Source organism: Pleurodeles waltl, chromosome 8 (genome assembly GCF_031143425.1).
Source record: "Pleurodeles waltl isolate 20211129_DDA chromosome 8, aPleWal1.hap1.20221129, whole genome shotgun sequence".
NCBI classification, from domain to species: Eukaryota; Metazoa; Chordata; class Amphibia; order Caudata; family Salamandridae; genus Pleurodeles; species Pleurodeles waltl.
The window spans coordinates 1,244,480,543-1,244,500,734 of record NC_090447.1 but is presented as its reverse complement, the minus strand read 5'-3'; the positions used below and the strand labels follow the sequence as shown (position 1 = coordinate 1,244,500,734).

The 20,192-nt window shown below is 44.9% G+C and overlaps 1 protein-coding gene across 1 annotated transcript in view; it reads left to right on the top strand.

Annotated features, from left to right (window-relative positions):
* The window catches only part of RFC3 (replication factor C subunit 3), a 109,552-nt gene that overhangs the window by 31,289 nt on the left and 58,071 nt on the right, over nucleotides 1–20,192 (top strand). The window contains exons 3-5 of the mRNA XM_069205548.1: nucleotides 2,829–2,896; nucleotides 19,730–19,827; nucleotides 19,931–20,112. Coding sequence (XP_069061649.1) covers nucleotides 2,829–2,896; nucleotides 19,730–19,827; nucleotides 19,931–20,112 — 348 coding nt within the window. The remainder of the gene's footprint in view (nucleotides 1–2,828; nucleotides 2,897–19,729; nucleotides 19,828–19,930; nucleotides 20,113–20,192) is intronic.

Below are 20,192 nucleotides of genomic sequence, written 5' to 3'. Positions count from 1 at the left end.
CTGCCACACCAAAGATCTATTCCCCTTCATTCACTCACAAGCACACTGGCTCATACCCACTTTCGTTTCTATGGCAACTTTTTTCTACTCCTTTGCCATCTACTCACTCGCCATAGGCCGCTTGCTACTCTAAAAGGCACATTGTAAGTTGTGCTGCACTTGACAGTGGTGCAACGTTCTCACAAAGTGGACATGCAGTCTGAGAGGGGAACTTGCAACCTAGCCACTGACTATTGCCCCGGAAAGACTGGCACCTAAAAGTCATTTTTCTAGCAGTTGTACGAGGTGGCCAACATGTTAATGCACAAAAAAATAATAGCTTCTCTATTTTTGGCAGTACAGTAAGCGGGAACAAAGGGTGTTGTGATTTGGTGTCTGGGATCTGATAAGCTACTTGTCATTGTATTTTTCCAAGATAGCATGGTTATGTGAAAAGTGACCCATGAAAATTGCTGATGCAATTCAAACGAAAAGAAATAAGTGATATGTTATCCAGATTGCTCTTTGAAATGGAAATGGCACACCGATGTTGTAGTCATACCATTTTCAGTTAATCATCATCAGTGACAACATATCGGTGGGTATTATTGATTGGGAAAGATAAATCCAACCTGTGCTAGATTAGCAGTTAGAAACCATGCACAAGATCGTGTTTGTGCCCACTTAGCTGCAACATGAATTGGCGTATTCTTTTAAATGGCCCTGTAAGAAACGTGCTTAACCTGTAGTTGTGATTCCACAAGCTGACTTGCTAGTCTCCCAGCATGTAAAGATGCGTGTCAGGGACGCTTTGGTGAATCATTCTCTCCCTCTCTCCCTCTCTTTCCTCGGTGAAAGGCAAGACTGAAGTGGGTTGTGGTGTTGTAGTACAGTCTCTCACTGCGCGCTGTAAGCAATTTTGGTAGCTTCGGCTACTTTCATTATTGTCTCGAAGTAATGATGTTTTTTTTTTTTTTTTCTTCCCAGCTTATCCTTGGCTAGCGCCTTTCCCAAAGCGCTGCATGCCTTTCAGAAGACTGGCAAACTCTAACAGCATCTTTTACTAGAGCTGGTTGTGCTGGAAAGAACTGCTTTGTGCTGGACCAGAGGGACTATTTAAATAACAGATGTTTGGTTCTGTGGATGTGAGAAGGCTCGCCTGGGTGCTGCGTAACATCCTTTTGTTTAGCATATCCACACCAAACAACATACATTATTGCAACCCAATCATTGATGCTTCTACATACAACACAAAGGTAGACCACACAGTTTTTGATTGGGAGAAACTCTTGCAAGTTATTATTAGCCTTATTGACACAAAGGTTTAGCTCATGGGCGATCCAAGTGTTCGGCGTTGTGTTAAAATCTAATCGCTGACACCCCACCCTGAATACTAATCCAGAGCTACCCTTAACAGAATTCAAGATACGTCGACATCCAGTGCTTGCTGTTCTCAAGTAGAGCTGCATCCTCTTGAGTTGCTGTACCCCTGAGACAGAGCGATTAAAAGCAAGCCCCCGGTTGTTAGGATACCAACTTCAACCGATAAAGGGGTTGCGGTCTCTTTCTTCTCAGGCCCAAGTACATAACATTGGTGTCCCAATCTCCATTTTTGGGGGGGCGTACTGTACTTCTTGTATTGAGATCGCCCTTTTAACTCTGCTTGCAGTACTGAAAGTCAGAAACATCATGTAATAACGTCGTGCTCTTAAAGCTTTAACTGTGGCCACACAGGAGGAAAGCGGATGAGCAGCAGCTTTGAGCCCTCTTAAATAGCCTCTCGTAGAGGCACCCAGTTGTGACTTGCACTGTTCCTAGGGGCACCAGTTCCCACACTGGCCATGATTTATCTGTGTGGCCACAGTAGACATACTTTGCTTTTTCTGGCTGATGGAAAACACTAAGATGTCCACTTTGACATCTTACACCCTACAGGTGACTTGTCCGCCGCCTTTCCAGTGCTCTTGTGTGCCGTGGCGCCCCGGCTAACAGTCTTCCTAGGAGTAAAGATCGGGTGGGTTGTGCAGTCTCCTGCTACTTTCCCCAGCTACACAAATCACCCCAGCTACCCAAACCGACTCTCAGGCACTTTGCACTAATGAGAAGCAGCGTTTCTAAGCAAAATATGAAAGGCTGCATAGAAAAAAGCAAACATACTATTATTTCACAACTGAACTCACCATCGAAATAATGGGCACTTACTCTTTTTTATTAGCTGTGAGCACAGAGTTGCACAGTGCTGGTTCTGCTTACCATGTTTACTGTAATTACGGGTGAAAACAATTATATACATGGATTTTGGACTGCAAGTTAAAACAATTGATTGTCAGGTTATAGTACAGTAGGGTTGAGAGAATCTTTGCTTGTTGGACGGACAAAATAGAGCTTTAAACTTGTCAGTATATCCAGGGCGTTGGGTAATAGTAATTCCACACCCCTGCTCTTCCATCATGAGCTGCGCCATTCCATGTGCTTTTTTCACTTCCTAGAGGAGAAGTTTCTGTCTGGTTCATGTTCATCATTTTACTCTGGTTCTGTTGTATTGGGAGTTTGTAATGGTAGACCGTTTTAAGAATCATTTTCCTTCTATTCCTTAGCACTATTCAATCATAATAATGTGTTGTTACCTTGGTTGCTCATGGCCACCATTCCAGTGATGTTTTGTTTTTATGTATTTTGTTAATTTTTTTTTTCACATTTGTTGTTCATTTTTATGTTTTGTAATCCCAGTTACATAATAAATATTATATATAACTACTAGTTCGTTATGGCAGTAGACCGGACAAATGAATGAGCAAAACATACATTTTTATAATAATCTCACGTTTTACTTTTTTTCACATTTATAGACCCCCTCTAAAAAGAAAATTGAAATCAGCACCATTGCAAGCAATTACCATTTGGAAGTTAACCCAAGGTAAGCAATCTTAATGGAGAAACGATTCAGAACAATTTTGGTCTCTAATGTATGCCCTAACGCTAATCATTTGAAGAGGGTGTTTGCTTTAAACAAGATAGGAAATGTTCTTGCAGCTAGAAGTGAGCGAGGCACTGAAAGCTTATGCCACATGCCCCAACTCTGTCAGCTTGAGGTCATCTGGGACTCTTGAGCCCAAAACGAGCCCAGTCTTAATGTGGCTTTCGTGTGCCAACCTTCTCTAAACCAGGCTTCTCCAATGAGTAGCTTGTGAACTGCTGGTAGCTTTTCAGCTACCTGCAAGTAGCTTTGTGTGTGCATCCCAGTTTAATAAATTAGAAGCGTATGCTTGTTTGAATTAATATACGTAGACCAAACTTGAAAAGCCTATATTTGAGATGAAAATGTGTGTATTTCCAGAACTCATAAGCTGATGTGTGAAGAACATTTTTTGAATTTCCTAAGTTGTTGGTAGGGGCACGGAACCTATGACTGTTATGTATTACCCATGTAGGCATTTCACATTGTTGGACCTGGCTTTTTGATAGGGTCATCCCCAAACTTTTTGCCTCCTTCCTCCTATTTTTTTCTGCCCTGTTGTTGGCTTTTGACCTCTGGGCACTTTACCACTGCTAACCAGTGCTAAAGTGCATATGCTCTGTGTAAATTGTACTATTGATTGGTTTATCCATGATTGGCTATTTAATTTACTTGTAAGTCCCTAGTAGAGTGCACTATATGTGCCTAGGGCCTGTAGATTAAATGCTACTAGTGGGCCTGCAGCACTGGTTGTGCCACCCACTTCAGTAGCCCCTTAGCCTTGTCTCAGGCCTCCCATTGTAAGGCCTGTGTGTGCAGTTTCACTGCCACTTCCACTTGGCATTTAAAAGTACTTGCCAAGCCTAGAACTCCCCTTTTTCTACATATGTCACCCCTAATGTGTGCCCTAGGTAACCCCTAGGGCAGGGTGCTGTGTGGGTAAAAGGCAGGACATGTACCTGTGTAGTTATATGTCCTGGTAGTGTAAAACTCTTAAATTCGTTTTTACACTACTGTGAGGCCTGCTCCCTTCATAGGCTAACATTGGGGCTGCCCTCATGCATTGTTGAAGTGGCAGCTGCTGATCTGAAAGGAGCAGGAAGGTCATATTTAGTATGGCCAGAATGGTAATACAAAATCCTGCTGACTGGTGAAGTTGGATTTAATATTATTATTCTAGAAATGCCACTTTTAGAAAGTGAGCAGTTCTTTGCACTTAAATCTTTCTGTGCCCTTCAGTCCACGTCTGACTAGGTTTAGTTGACAGCTCCTTGTGCATTCACTCAGACACACCCCAAACACAGGGTACTCGGCCTCACTTGCATACATTTGCATTTTGAATGGGTCTTCCTGGGCTGGGAGGGTGGAGGGCCTGCCCTCACAGAAAGGACTGCCACACCCCCTACTGGGACCCTGGCAGACAGGATTGAACTGAAAGGGGACCTGGTGCATTTCTTAGACACTCTTTGAAGTCACCCCCACTTCAAAGGCACAATTTAGTATAAAACAGGGCCTCTGCCCTACCTCATCAGACACTTGCTGGAGAAGAAACCTGAACCAGAAACTACATCCTGCCAGGAAGAACTGCCTGGCTGCTCAAAGGAGTCACCTGTCTGCTTTTCTACAAAGGATTGCTGCCTTGCTGTTGGCCTGCTGCCTTGCGGAACTCTTGCCTGGCTGCTCAAAGGACTCATCTGTATGCTTTTCTACAAAGGACTGCTGCCTTGCTGTTGTCCTGCTGCCTTGCGGAACTCTAGCCTGGCTGCTCAAAGGACTCCTCTGTATGTTTTTCTACAAAGGACTGCTGCCTTGCTGAACTCTTGTCTTGCTGTAAAAGTGCTCTCCTAGGGCTTGGATAGAGCTTGCCTCCTGTTCCCTGAAGTCTCGGGACCAAAAAGGCTTCTCTTTTTCACTTGGACGCTTCGTGCGCCGTAATTTTCGACACACAGCTTGTTCCGCGGCGAGAAAAACGCCGCACACCAACGCTAATCGACGCGACACCTTCGGGACGACCGGAACTTCGACGCACGGCCTCGCAAGGACAACGCCGCCCGACCTCCAGAGGAGAAATCATCGCGACGCCTGCTGTGAGAGCGAAACTTCGACGCACAGCCCGAAAACAAGCAGGAGAATCCATGCACAGACCCGGGACATCTGGTAATCCCCCCCCGATCCACAGAAATAGACTGTCCGTGCGCCGGAAAACGACGCACGACTTCCCCCGTGAAAAATAACGACGCAAGTCCGTGTGTGCTGGGGAGAAATCTACACACACACCATTTTTCCACGTACCTCTTCTTCTGCGGCTCTTTGCGGAGATTTTCCACTCCAAACCAGGTACTTTGTGCTTGAAAGAGACGTTGTTTGCTTTTTAAAGACTTAAGACACTTTATATCACTTTTCAGTTATATCTTTACAAATTCATATTGCATCTTTGATCATTTTGACCTGCAAGTATCCAGATAAATATTATATATTTTTCTAAACACTGTGTGGTGTATTTTTGTGGTGCTATATTATGGTATTGTATGATTTATTGCACAAATGCTTTACACATTGCCTTCTAAGTTAAGCCTGACTGCTCGTGCCAAACTACCAGAGGGTGGGCACAGGCTGATTTTGGATTGTGTGTGACTTACCCTGGCTAGAGTGAGGGTTCTTGCTTGGACAGAGGGTAACCTGACTGCCAACCAAAAACCCCATTTCTAACATTGGTGATCAGCGGTGAGGATAGGACTTGTGTTTGTGCAGTGACATACAGTAGCTAAGTATTTCACTACCTACCCACAGTTGAAGGTCAGCTTGATTTTTCATCTTTTTGCTTTTGGTTCTCTGATGTCCTCCTGGATATACTATTGATATTTTGGACTTTGGATTTTGTTTTTTGCCGGTAATACCTTATCAGATTGAGAATGCTTACCTACTCATTCTTTGTGCCTACTGACCACCTCACTAAGGCTGACCTAAGGAGGCTTTGCAGAAAATGGGGCCTTCCTGTATCAAGGAGATCTACTAAGATGGAACTGCTACATACCCACATAATCTGGGGGGAAGAAAGATGGGCAGAGAAAGAGGCAGCAAAAAACCAAATGACTAGGTACTCCTCAGATGAGGAGGAGGACTGCTCACATGAGGAGGAAGACTACTCCAATGAGGAAAGAGAACCAGTGAGAGAGGAATGGCAGATAGCTCGAGAGCGAGAGAGGAAGGAGCTAGATGACTTTATTGAGAGGGCTGAGGCAGAGAGCGCCTTAGCCCTGGAAAAAGAAAGGATAGCAGCTCAAGAGCTGATACTGTAAGCCGGAAGGGCTGAGTCCAGTTCAGATGGTGGCAGCAAAAATCTTGCATCCAGTACTGCTGAAGAAGGGCACAAGCCCAGAGATGTGGTGCCCAACTTGAAGAAGGGAGTTGACACACCCCAGGTGGTTCAAGGGTATGATTAGTTCCCGTTCTGCACAGGGTCCCTGAGAAGGATTGGGGAACTGGCACAGGGAGTCATATTCCTATTGGGGGGGAGGGACACTTTACTGGCTCTAGCAGAGAGTGACAGAGAAAAGGGTTCCCCCCTGGTGGATGTCCTGGATATAGTGTGGAGACGTCCCAGAACAGTATGGGTTGAGTGTCAGGGACAGTCAGATACTGTCTCTCCAGTCTCCGGAGGGTGATGTAGAGTGCTTTTTCAAGGCTGAGTCACTGGATGGTTGGGTGAAGGGTACTGTGGTTAATACATGTGAAGAGCAGAGTGATCTAATCGCTGGAGAGCATATGTCTGGTCCTTATTTTCCAGAGCTACGCCAACACCAGGTGGAGTGTGAGTTCTCTGACCCCAGAGAGCTTACAAGGGAGGCAGACTTCTGGGTGAATACCAGAGAGACTGAAGAGGCATTTGGGGGTGCTCCTGAATGGAGTGGTCTAGGTGTTTCCCAACCAAGTGAGGTGGGAGAGGATTGTAGTGTCCCAGGTAGGTCCCAGGTCCCAGGTCCTAGAGGGTTCCATGAGGGAACACCAGGAGGGAAGCCTAGCCTGTACCGTAGGGCCACCTGTTGAGGGAAGCCTCGCAGTGTCAGAAGAACTGGGGGGGTGACTGTAGCCAGCATCCCAACAGTTCTGGTGTCTGGCAGTACCACTCCTAGTGAGGGGGTGCAGAAGTCCAGACATAGGGTTGAGAGGGGGTTGCGGACTCCAGTGGAGGACCTGGAGAGTCAGGGGTCAGCTCTGAGAGCAGAGCCCCCCAGGAATGACCCAGGTGAAACCGTTTCTGGTTTGGGGGTGACCCAGACTCTGCCGGATGGGCAGAGGTCAGGAGACCTGCGCCAACCAGACTCTTGTGTGGACCTTGGGGACGGTGTGTCCCTTGTGTGGGGTGAGAGTGCCCCCCAGGAAGTCCTGGCATGCCAGGCAAGGGTTCAACCTCAGGGTGGTGACTCTGGGTTGGATAACCAGGTTCAGAGGGTAAACTCTGACCTGGTGGGGGCTAGGTGTGCCTCCCAGAAAGTCCTGGTGTGCCAGTCAATTGCCCAACCTCAAGGTGGTGACCCTGGGTTGGATAACCAGGCTCAGAGGTTAAACTCTGACCCGGTGGGGGGTAGGTGTGCCCCCAGAAAGTTCTGGTGTGCCAGGCAATTGCCCGACCTCAGGGTGGGGACCCTGGGTTGGATGGCCAGGTTCAGAGGTTAAACTCTGACCTGGTGGGGGGGGGTAGGCGTGTCCCCCCAGAAAGTCCTGGTTGATTCTGTCTGAGGGTACAGACCCTGGGCTGGAAGGCCAGGTTCAAGGTGTCCCCCTGGACCTGGAGGGAGGGGCTACTGATAACAGTGCCCCTACCATGTTGTCTTCTGAGGAGGCCACTCCTAGTTGGAGGGTGCTGGACCCCAGAAGGGAGGGCAGGGGAGGGAAGCCTCACCCCGGGCCCTAGTCCAACCTGAAGGTACAGACCCCAGTTTGGACGGCCAGTTGCAGGTTAACAGCCCTGCACTGGTGGAGGAATGGTGCAGGGCGGCTTCTATAAGCACCCTGACCATGTTGGACTCTGGCGGTACCGCTCCAGGAGGGAGGGTACGGAGCACCAGAAGGGAGGAGCAGGTTCAGGCTGTCATCCCTGACCTGGTGGAAGGGAGAGTGGTTAAAGGGTGCCCAGCACCTGGGGTAACCGCCCCCCACTCTCCACAGCCACAGTGGTGGGAGAGCTTTGAGGGGCCTGGGGCCTGGCTCTCATCCCTGACAGCTGTCCGTAACTACTGTGGCTTGCTGTCCAGGCGGACAGAGTTATCCCTGGGGAGAGGACAAGAGTCACACCCCGGGGGTAGAGTGTGCAACAACACTGTGTTGGTCCTGGTGGTACTATCCTGCTCCTGGGATACATCTGTGAGCAAAGTAAGGTTAGGTGCTGCACAGATGGGATCCGCAGGTAAGGAGAGAGGTTCCCCATGGGTTGGCTTAGTGGTCCCTGAGAGTATGGACAGAGGGATCTAATTGGAGTCAGGAAGGCGAAGAACTGGAGCATGCCCCTGCTGTTGTGGGCTTGGGTCATTGTTCTGTCGCCTCAAACAGGGAAGTACATCAGGATAGTGATTGTTCTCCCCTGGCTTTAGGCTGTTAGGGAGTCATGTTGGACCTGGCTTTTCGACAGGGTCATCCCCAAACTTTTTGCCTCCTTCCTCCTATTTTTTCTGACGTGTTGTTGTTGGCTTTTGACCTCTGGGCACTTTACCACTGCTAACCAGTGCTAAAGTGCATATGCTCTCTGTGTAAGTTGTACTATTGATTGGTTTATCCATGATTGGCTATTTAATTTACTTATAAGTTCCTAGTAGAGTGCACTATATGTGCCTAGTGCCTGTAAAATAAATGCTACTAGTGGGACTGCAGCACTGGTTGTGCCATCCACTTCAGTAGCCCCTTAATCTTGTCTCAGGCCTGCCATTGCAAGGCCTGTGTGTGCAGTTTCACTGCCACTTCGACTTGGCATTTAAAAGTACTTGCCAAGCCTAGAACTCCCCTTTTTCTACATATGTCACCCCTAATGTGTGCCCTAGGTAACCCCTAGAGCAGGGTGCTGTGTGGGTAAAAGGCAGGACATGTACCTGTGTAGTTATATGTCCTGGTAGTGTAAAACTCCTAAATTCGTTTTTACACTACTGTGAGGCCTGCTCCCTTCATAGGCTAACATTGGGGCTGCTCTCATACATTGTTGAAGTGGCAGCTGCTGATCTGAAAGGAGCAGGAAGGTCATATTTAGTATGGCCAGAATGGTAATACAAAATCCTGCTGACTGGTGAAGTCGGATTTAATATTACTATTCTAGAAATGCCACTTTTAGAAAGTGAGCATTTCTTTGCACTTAAATCTTTCTGTGCCCTTCAATCCACGTCTGACTAGGTTTAGTTGACAGCTCCTTGTGCATTCACTCAGACACACCCCAAACACAGGGTACTCAGCCTCACTTGCATACATCTGCATTTTGAATGGCTCTTCCTGGGCTGGGAGGGTGGAGGGCCTGCCCTCACACAAAGGACTGCCACACCCCCTACTGGGACCCTGGCAGACAGGATTGAACTTGAAAGGGGACCTGGTGCATTTCTTAGACACTCTTTGAAGTCACCCCCACTTCAAAGGCACAATTTAGTATAAAACAGGGCCTCTGCCCTACCTCATCAGACACTTGCTGGAGAAGAAACCTGAACCAGAAACTACATCCTGCCAAGAAGAACTGCCTGGCTGCTCAAAGGACTCGCCTGTCTGCTTTTCTACAAAGGACTGCTACCTTGCTGTTGGCCTGCTGCCTTGCTGAACTCTTACCTGGCTGCTCAAAGGACTCGCCTGTCTGCTTTTCTACAAAGAACTGCTGCCTTGCTGTTGGCCTGCTGCTTTGCTGAACTCTTGTCTGGCTGTAAAAGTGCTCTCCAAGGGCTTGGATAGAGCTTGCCTCCTGTTCCCTGAAGTCTCAGGACCAAAAAGACTTCTCTTTTTCACTTGGACGCTTCGTGCGCTGAAATTTTCGATGCACAGCTTGTTCTGCGGCGAGAAAAACGCCGCACACCAACGCTGATCGACGCGACTCCTTCAGGACGACCGGAACTTCGACGCACGGCCTCGCAAGGACAACGCCGCCCGACCTCAAGATGAGAAATCGACGCGACACCTGCTGAGAGAGCGAAACTTCGACCCACAGCCCCGCAGAACAACGCGCAGCCGGAAAACAAGCAGGAGAATCCATGCACAGACCCGCGACATCTGGTAATCCCCGCGATCCACAGAAAGAGACTGTCCACGCGCCGGAATACGACGCACGACTTCCCCGAGTGAAAAATAACGACGCAAGTCCGTGTGTGCTGGGGAGAAATCTATGCACGCACCGTTTTTCCATGTACCTCTTCTTCTGCGGCCCTTTGCGGAGATTTTCCACTCCAAACCAGGTACTTTGTGCTTGAAAGAGACTTTGTTTGCTTTTTAAAGACTTAAGACACTTTATATCACTTTTCAGTGATATCTTTACAAATTCATATTGCATCTTTGATCGTTTTGACCTGCAAGTATCCAGATAAATATTATATATTTTTCTAAACACAGTGTGGTGTATTTTTGTGGTGCTATATTATGGTATTGTATGATTTATTGCACAAATGCTTTACACATTGCCTTCTAAATTAAGCCTGACTGCTCGTGCCAAGCTATCAGAGGGTGGGCACAGGCTTATTTTGGATTGTGTGTGACTTACCCTGACTAGAATGATGGTTCTTGCTTGGACAGAGGGTAACCTGACTGCCAACCAAAAACCCAATTTCTAACACACATCAACAAAGCATTTTTTAACTACTGCTACCAACACATGCCTGATGCACTTCAGTGATCACTGCTGGTAATCTGCACGTATGGTGGCTACTAATGGAACTTGTCTGATGTGGTAATTTATTAAATCTCTAATAATATTAGTAGGCTGGGAGGATTTGCACGGAACATTAGGTAGCTGTTTTGTGCAGAAAAGGTTGGAGACCCCTGCTGTAAACTATGGCACCAAGAACTAAAAAACAATACTTAAAACTGTAGATAATCATCTAGTGGCAGAATGGCACAATGTGAAATCAGAAACTAAGATTTTTCCAGAGATTACCAAATTGTGTGATTCTAGGCAAATATTTCATTTAACTGTGCTTCCTTTTTCCTCACTGTCTTTTACAGCACTTTGAAATCTGTGAGTTCAGGGTGTGTGCTACACGAGCAGGTTGGTGTGCTACACGAGCAGGTTGCTTATATTTGATTTAAGCAGACTCTAGTGTTGTTCCATATAAGAATCTAGGCCACATATAGGGTCTACATGACATCCAGCTTGCCTCTCAATTCAGTAATGGGGTTGTTGTTATGCCGAAGAATTGGGGAGGGGACATGAATATTTTTAGGTTCATGGTTAAAAACAGTCACTTTGAATAAATACCTCTTAATGCATATACGTAATCTGATGTATTAAGTTGAAACACTTCCACATGTTCAAGAGAAGTATGCTTTGGAATTTTGAAGAGTGTTTATTATAATTTAGCTTGATGCTTATTTATAGTTCTGGTACTAAACATTTGCTGCCCCTGTTATTTTGTTCACTCGCCCACGTCTGCTTGCAGGGTGATATAAATTATAAACTGTGTAATGGCTGTATGTGCCATTCTAGAGTTGACTCCATTCCCTTAAGTAGGAAAGCTTTCCGCACATAGGATAAGAGAAGAAATGTAGTTGACAACTCCCTGACAAAGCCCTATCTAGAAATTCTAAGCAAAACTAAAATGGCCTAAGACTGCACTTTGTCTGAATTGTAGCAGAGACAAGCGGCTACTTCCTTTGCCTGACTGCTTTCTCTTGCCAATAATATCTTCAGCAAGCACTGACAAAGCTAATAGGTGAGACAGTGGCAGTTATGTTTTTATTTTCTTCTTCAAAATCTCCTATAAGCATTAAACGCTGAGATGTCATAAAAAGTAAAAACACTGCGTCTAAATGCATAGTTTCAAAAAAGTAAAAAATTACCTATTGCATAAATACATGAAAAAAACATGAAATTAAGGGCCATATGTACTAAAGCATTTTCCCATAGACACAGAATGGGTAAAATCCTTTGGTACATCTGGCCCTAAATGTTGAGATTGGTTTGAAGAGAGCTACTTTTGCAAGCATATCTGCTCTGCACAAGTGGAACGCACACTCGCAGTGAATAGAGCGAATCACTGAAGTGGGCTGCCCCGTTGCAATGTGCTGATGCTGTGGTGACCTTAAGCATGAGGGCAGAGACAGTGTGTGTGTGTGTGGTGTTGTGGTGTTGTGGTGTTGTGGTGTGTGTGTGTGTGCGCACGCCGCTATTCTGTTTTGGTGCCATTTGGTGAATCTCTGCCAAACATTCCCGAAAAGTGCTACTTTTCGACTAGCATGTGCATGGAAATGACCTGTCAAGCTTGGGCAGAGAAAAGAGTGGTCCCAAAACGTGTTTTCCTCTTTAATTTTTTTCTTTTAGGAAATGTAGACACAGTTACAGCCCAAACCGCTGAACCTATTTACACCAACTTTGCCAGAATGCTAGATCTTGGTCCAGAAAGAGTGCTTTTTGTGTTTTGGTGTAAATCCCTTTAGTCTTTTGAAAAAATTAAGGTTAAAAAAAATTGTATATATCACACCCCAGGAGATCCACGGAGGCGACATATTTCATCCTGAAGTCTGTTTGGCTGCCACCACCTCACCCAGGAAGTGGTGGCAGTCATCTTAGGACTTGGGACTCAGAATCTGTGAATGCATGTTAACTTTTTTTTTTTTTTTTTTTTTTTTTTTTTTTACTGTTTCTGTTAATCCCTCTGGGTGTGCCAGGGATCCGGGGAGGGGGGGTACATGGAGGCATGGGTATAGAACCTTCCCCACACCCCCACTGTATGCCTTCTTGACCCAGGCACCCCATCCCACAGCCGATCATTTTAATAAAGGGAAGGGGGAAGTCAGGGGAGCCTCCTCCACTGAGCCAGGAGAGGCCCCAAGGGTGGGGTCGGCAATGTCGGCTCCCGCTGCCCACTGTGAATGCTAGCATGAGAGCCAGCAGGTATGCAGGGGCCCTTGGCCTCCTCCTGCAGCCCCCAACGATTGATGAATTGTGGGTTGCCCCTGGTTGGGCACTGGGGCACCGCACTAAAAAAAGTAACAGGATAACTTGTGGTGTACCCTGGGTAGGTACTGGGGCACTGCGTTTTGTGAGAAAATGTTGATGGGACCCTGGGGCTCCCCTCAATTCCCAGATAAATAATGGTTTGAGGTGCCTGGGTGTGTACCGTGGCATCCTTAGGAAAAAGAAAAAACAGATGCCAGAGAGCCAGCGGAAGCCCTGGGGCTCCCCCTGTGGCCATTACAAAAAAAATAAAATAAACGAGTTGTCCCGGGTGCGTTCAGGACATCCTGAGAAAATGTATTAAAAAGGCAAATAGTGAATGAGAGTCCACAGCCGCTCTTTTATTATTCACTGCTCCTTCAAGGAGCACCCTGTAATCACCTTGCAGGGCTATTTACATATACTTTGTTTTTGGTGATGTCCATAGAAGGGTAAGGGACATTACCAAAATACCTTTTGATTTTCTGGTGGAGTCCAGGGCTGTAGGCAGTTCTGCTCTCCCCACGAACACTAGAAAAAAAGTAAGTCTACTGTGTCATTGAAACCATGACCCCAGGAGAACTTACCATATTGTTTTAAAAGCATTTCCCAGGCTAGAGCTTTTGCTCTACTGTTGGGACTGGAGTGTCACTTAGGGGCCAGTTGCATTTTATGTTAGCTGAAGAAATATCACATAAAATAAGGTTTTTATGTAGTTGTTTTATAATTACAAGTTTTAGGGTGTAAACGTAGGCTTAGAGGCCTACTTTTTTTCTTAAAGAAAAAATGATATATTTTCACATCTTTCACTCCCAAAATGTAGTAATTAAAACAATGTAAATAGAAACAGTCCCAGACGTGTGGTTTAAAAAAACTTTATTAAATATTTTTAAGTAATCAATAATAAACTTTTCATTGTGGGCTTTAAATATACGTTTGATTAAAAGTATTGATATTTTTGGAGAAAGATAATAGAGATACTTTATAGAGTGTGGAGTGGAGGGGAAAAGTTATTTCATTCCCACTGTGAGGATTTCAGCCAGAGACACATAAGTATTCATATGAGATAAAAGATACCCAAAAAGAAACACTTTACCAGCAAGGGACTAAAACGAAGACCGTTGGTGTTGCCAGTGTTGATTCTTTTTTTTCCTTCGCAGGAATCCATGCTTGATGAGGGCAATGAATCTGTGGGCCTAGCACAAGGAAGTGGAGACAAATCGTTACATTTCTTGTTCAAACTAACAGTATAACCAATGTGGCCACACAAAGAAAACTTCAGTCTGAAATAAAGTTAAGGGGTTTTATTACAAGCTCAAACTCAGTCATGTAGACAATTCTCAAAACAAAGTTATAAAGATACAAAACCACCAAGGGTTGACCTAGGCGACGGAAAAGATTCAAGCGAACTAACGTTTAGCAGATCTAAATATTCCATAAAAACAATACAAAAATGAAGAATCACCTGATGATCAGAAAGCAAGCGATGTTCAGTTCTTACAAGCATCAAGACAATTTAAATCATCTACTTTTAGCTAAATGGGCAAGGGAAAACCCTACAGATTAGCCAATCAAGAATGAACATATGCTGAGCTACACACATGTGCAAAAGGGCAAGAAAGGCAAAAAGAATTTGGAAAAAAGGAAATCTGGGGTAGTCTGTTACTAACTGAAGTGGGGAAAAGTAGGTAAAAAGGGAAGGTGTCCGCTTTTCAGAAGCTCGGTCAAGAGTCCTTTTCTCAAAGTCAGGGTAAATCTCCAAGTCCAAGCAAATCATTTCAAAGGGGCAAGATGTAGAGAGGACTGTACCTTTCAGAGTCCAAGGAGTTCAGCATCTGAGGTTAGGGGAAAAGATTTTCTTCTAATCCATCTGGGAAACGGTATATTGAAGTTCACAGTTCAAGATGATTTGTCCATGTATATGTATGTATGTATATGGATATTTATATAGCGCGTTCCTGCCTTAGCATCGAAGCGCTCGAGGACATAAATAGAGAGGGAACGACCAAGGCCAAGAAACATTACTGTGGAAACAGCCACGTTTTCACTTGCTTCCTGAATATCAGGAAGTTGTGTTCTTTCCTAATGTCCAACGGTAGAGCATTCCAATGTCTGGCAGCCGCCACTGTAAAGGCTTTGTCTCCCCACCTGACTGCGAGTTCGACAGACCTGAATCAAGTAGGAATTGTTCGATCTTGGGACGCACCCTGGACAATACCACCTGAATCTCTCAGCCAGGTGTTCAGCACCGCCCCCATAGAGCGCTTTAAAGGTTAGGCAAAGAGCTTTAAAAATAATCCTCTTGCTAACCGGAAGCCAATGAAGATATTTCAGGCTACGAGAAGCCGAGGCTAAACGTGGAAGGTCCAAAATCATAAGAGCTGCATTGTTCTGAATTAACTGCAGTTTCCTCAAGGAACCCACATCAATATCCAACAACATGGAGTTACAATAATCTAATCTGGACATAATCAACGCTAGAATAACAGTGACTCTTTCCTCCTGCTTCAGAAACAGTAGAATTTTTCTCAGGAGTTTCAGTGTCCAGTAACTAGATTTGACAATAGCTCTAACCTGTGGCTTAAAACTTAATGAGTCATCCAAGAGCACTCCCAAATTTCTAGTAGCCACGCAGGAGACAGGTGGCTTTCCGCATTCATCAGGCCACCATTGCGAGCTCCACAGTTCCTTACTACAACCATACAAAACAATCTCGGTCTTGTTTGTATTTAGCTTCAGCCAGTTCTGTCTCATCCACTTAATAATATCCTGCATGTAGTTATTAAACCGATCAGCCACTTCCTCCCAGTTGCTCCTAGACACCGGGGTGATAAGTTGTGTGTCATCAGCCTAGGAGGATGGGATGAAACCATATGATCGGATTAGTCTCGCTAGGGGGGCCACATAGATATTAAAAAGCTTTGGGCTAAGCGCCGAGCCCTGAGGCACACCACAAGGTAGATGAAAAGCCAGTGCTTTAAAGCCAGCCCAGCTTACAGTAATAGATCTATTACTTAAGAAAGACTACAGGATTTTAAGGGCGGAGTGTCTTAGTCCAGCTTGATGGAGGCGTGAAACCAAGATCGCAGGAGAGATGGTATCAAATGCCACGGAGAGATCCAATAGTACAAGAATAGCGCCTTGACCCTCATCCAGTAATCTCCGGATGGAGTCGGAGGTCGTGAGTAGCGCTGATTCCGTACTATGAGCCCTCCTAAACCCATGTTGTGTCTGATCGAAGCCTCCAGCCTGATAAAGAAACGTGGAAAGTTCATAATTAATGTTTTTCAAACATCTTAGCCAATGTAGGTAACCATGAGATACGTCGCAAGTTGCTCAAATCAAAGGCAGTTTGGTTGGGCTTCTTTTTTAAAGGAATAAAAGTGGCCTGCTTCCATGTGGAAGGGAAGATCCCCGAAGATAGAACTTCATGAAAAATAGTGGCTAATCCATCCATCACTCCACATGACGCTGAAGATGTAACATCCAATAATAATCGATCAGGCGACATAGCAGGGACGCCATTACACACGTGCACTACATATAGGTCAATACTTATATGTAGTTTCACAATGGTAACTCCGACTATGGCCATGTAACATGTCTAAGATCATGGAAATGTCCCCCATTCCAAATCTGGTTTTGGGGAGCCAATTCCATGCATCCTGGGGGCTCCACCATGGACCCCAGTATGCCACCTCACAGACAGGGTTCTGCCCTCCTGGGGTCTGGGCAGCCCAGTCCCAGGAAGGCAGAACAAATCATTTCCTCTTAGAGCAGGGTGGAAATAGGTGTTACAGGCTGGGAAGGGGTAGCTTCCCCCAGCCTCTGGAAATGCCTTGAAGGGCACAGATGGTGATCTCCTTGCATAAGCCAGTCTACACCGGTTCAGAGACCCCTTGTCTGCTGCTCTGGCGCGAAACTGGACAAAGGAAAGAGGAATGACCTAGTGGTGGTGCCCAGAGCTCCTCCAGTGTGTGTCAGACTTCCCCCACACCTTGCAAAACAAGATGACTGCACTCTGGCGGCCTCTGAGTGGCCAGTGCCAGCAGGTGACATCAGAGACCCCTCCTGATAGGTCCATACCTGATAAGGTAGCCAATCCCCCTCTCAGGGCTATTTAGGGTCTCTCCTGTAGGTTCTCTTCAGATTCTGCTTGCAAGTTTCACTCGGGAATCCTCTGCAACTACTTCATCATCCTCTGACCTCGGATCTGTAGCAGAAGTTTTAGTACTGTGCCTCATGTCACAGTAATTATCTATACCTGACAGTTCATACATTATGTTACACAAAACACTAATAGTTCTATTGTAAAGCGGTGCACTGAAAAGTCATATTAACGTGCATTCACCTTAGGTTATCAGCTGATATTTGTTGTATAGCGTTTAGAGTTAATGTTTAAAGAATTAATTTATTAGGTTATATTTTGTGGTGTAAACTAACAATCTGCATTAAAATATTAGATTTCATATGGAAAATGTGTTAAACATGCAATGTAGAGAATGTAGTAGTGTGTTCTAGTCCCATGAAAGAGTTAACAGATTCCTTTTCGTTTTATAAGGATCTGTTTGTGCAGGGTGCTATTTTGAATCGCTCAATTACGCCAGCTAGGTTAACAGAGAATTATATAAACTTCTAAGTGTCGAATAAAAAATGCCAGTCGGTGCACAAAACACATACTAGAATTTAGGCTGTTGAGGAATATGAACAATTATCTAACTTACTTTTACGATGGTGCAAGGGCCTAGCTTTGGGGGTGGGGGGTGTATGGGGTGTTACACCCCCCAATTGTATTTTCTGATGAGTAGTTGGGTACAGGTGCTTTCAGTTGGGCATTGGGAGTGTCTGTCGTATTTCACTTGGAATTTTTGCATGCACAAACTGAAAAACACGCACTCTCACACACTTTTTTTTCTGTTTTAAAAGTCCTCAAAATGTTGGTTATTTTACAAAACGTGTTTCTCTCAGTACTCGCACTAATCTGCATTCCTCTCCCTTTACACTGCCCCTTAAGCCCCTGCAGCTCCCCCCAATATATATATATATATATACAATATATATATATTACTGACCAAGTTACGCCCGTGCGTATCAACTGAGAAGAACGTGTGTAAAGTTTGAAATATTGTAGACCTCCCACAGTGTATGCAGGAGGCAATATTGGTAACTACATGGCGAATGTGCATGAGCCAAATTGTGTTGCACCTCTGAAGAAACCTGGCAATCTTTATTAAATGGCAGATGTTAATTCAAGTTGTGGCGAATTTTCAGATGAATTTTACTACAGTTTATTTAGCATTGTTTTTGAGCCACTCATATTAATTTTATGTAGGAAAGTACAACGGTACAGAGCGTGCGCTTTTGCGATTGTGTCTTTGGTGAGGATGAGCTCTTCCTAATTAGTTTATTATTACTGTGCTAATGTTTATAAGAATATTGAAAATATAAACATGAAAAACGGTTCATTCCCTTCTTTTGCCAGTTTTTATTTTTTACTGAAACATTCAGACTCGGGTTTCAGTTCAAATGTATACACGAATACTGGATACTAAATGTTCTCGCTAAGCGGGCTGCAATAGGTACACTCTAGCCCGAAGTTTCTATTTCTGAAATCGGATACAGGTACCGAGTTGAATTCGCCATGAGAAAATGGGTAGCTGTTGTCTCTATTGCCTTTTCACAGTTAAACAGTCTTTATAGCACAGTGACCAGATGATACTAGCCGAGGTCAGCGTTATGCATATAGACACTGGTCATATACAGTTGATAAATATACTATAGTCTCCAGCTCTTCTTTAAGCAAAGGTAACTCCATCCCTTTAAATATAACACTTGATTTGAACTTTGTGACGAAGGAAAGCTGCAAAGTTAGAATTCTTGGGCACCGTCACGCTGCTTAAACTTGAAAACTACTCTGCGTTGTATTTTAGATATGTCTGCAGAGAAACCTTTACGTAAGAGCATTTTAGTGTAAGGTATTCACTTAGGAAAGGAATACAGATGTGTATTAACATAGTCTTGCCAAAACTCAGTTTTGCTCGGCATGGTGAATGAATGAGCGCCGTGAGATAATTTATGAGTACTAAATAACAATGAAAATTAAGTAGCGTACCTATTTTTTCTGGCAAAGTATATAATTATTTTTAATTGGAAAAGTAGCTAATAACAGGCTTAATCTACCTCTGGCAAAAGGGCACATGGTGTGGCAGAGAATGAAGTGAGCTGAGCCCACCAGTTTTGCAGACAGTAGGTTTTCCACCTGTACATTGGGATGCTGATGGCTCACAGCACCTGCTTTGCCAGTGCTACCATGTATAGTCTAATCAGGCAGGTGGTATGCACTGCCAACCCGGTCTTGGAATCAGAAAAAGCGCGCATCAGACTTGCATGTTGCTCGAAATTGCAAGCAGGCTTGTGCTTCGTTTGAGTCCCGTGACTTTACCTTTGAAACTTGGTGATTAGAACAAAGTGATATTTGGGACGCTTGAAATGTTATGGGCAATTTCCGTCTTGACCTAGCTTGAAAACAAACAGTGCAGCACCCGAGTTGCAAAACCTTGGGCTGGTTATTTGGAGGGCAAGAAAACATTACATTTGTTTAGTCATACAACAGTATAGACTTGTCTATAGGAGGCTAAAGGGGTTATGTTTTATGCTCATCTTCTAACATGTTTTATTTTGTCCAGTGATGCTGGAAACAGTGATCGCGTTGTAATTCAGGAGTTGCTGAAGACAGTTGCACAATCACAGCAGCTTGAAACAAGCACACAAAGAGATTTCAAAGGTAGGTTATAGTCGTCTTTTGGGGTTGTTCTCCACTTAACTCCGTTTCTCTTATGTATCTTTTCTCATAGCTGCCGTTTCATTGACTGTTTGTTCTGTTTCAGTGGTGCTGTTAACAGAAGTTGACAGACTTTCCAAGGATGCACAGCATGCCTTAAGAAGAACTATGGAGAAGTACATGTCCACTTGTAGATTGATCCTATGCTGCAATTCCACCTCCAAGGTCATTCCACCTATCCGAAGCAGATGTTTAGCTGTGCGAGTGCCCGCTCCCAGCATTGAAGACGTAAGTTTGAAAACACTCAGATGGGCAAGGGTTATCTCATATACAGTGGATGAAGACTTGGATTGTAGTGGGTGCTCCTG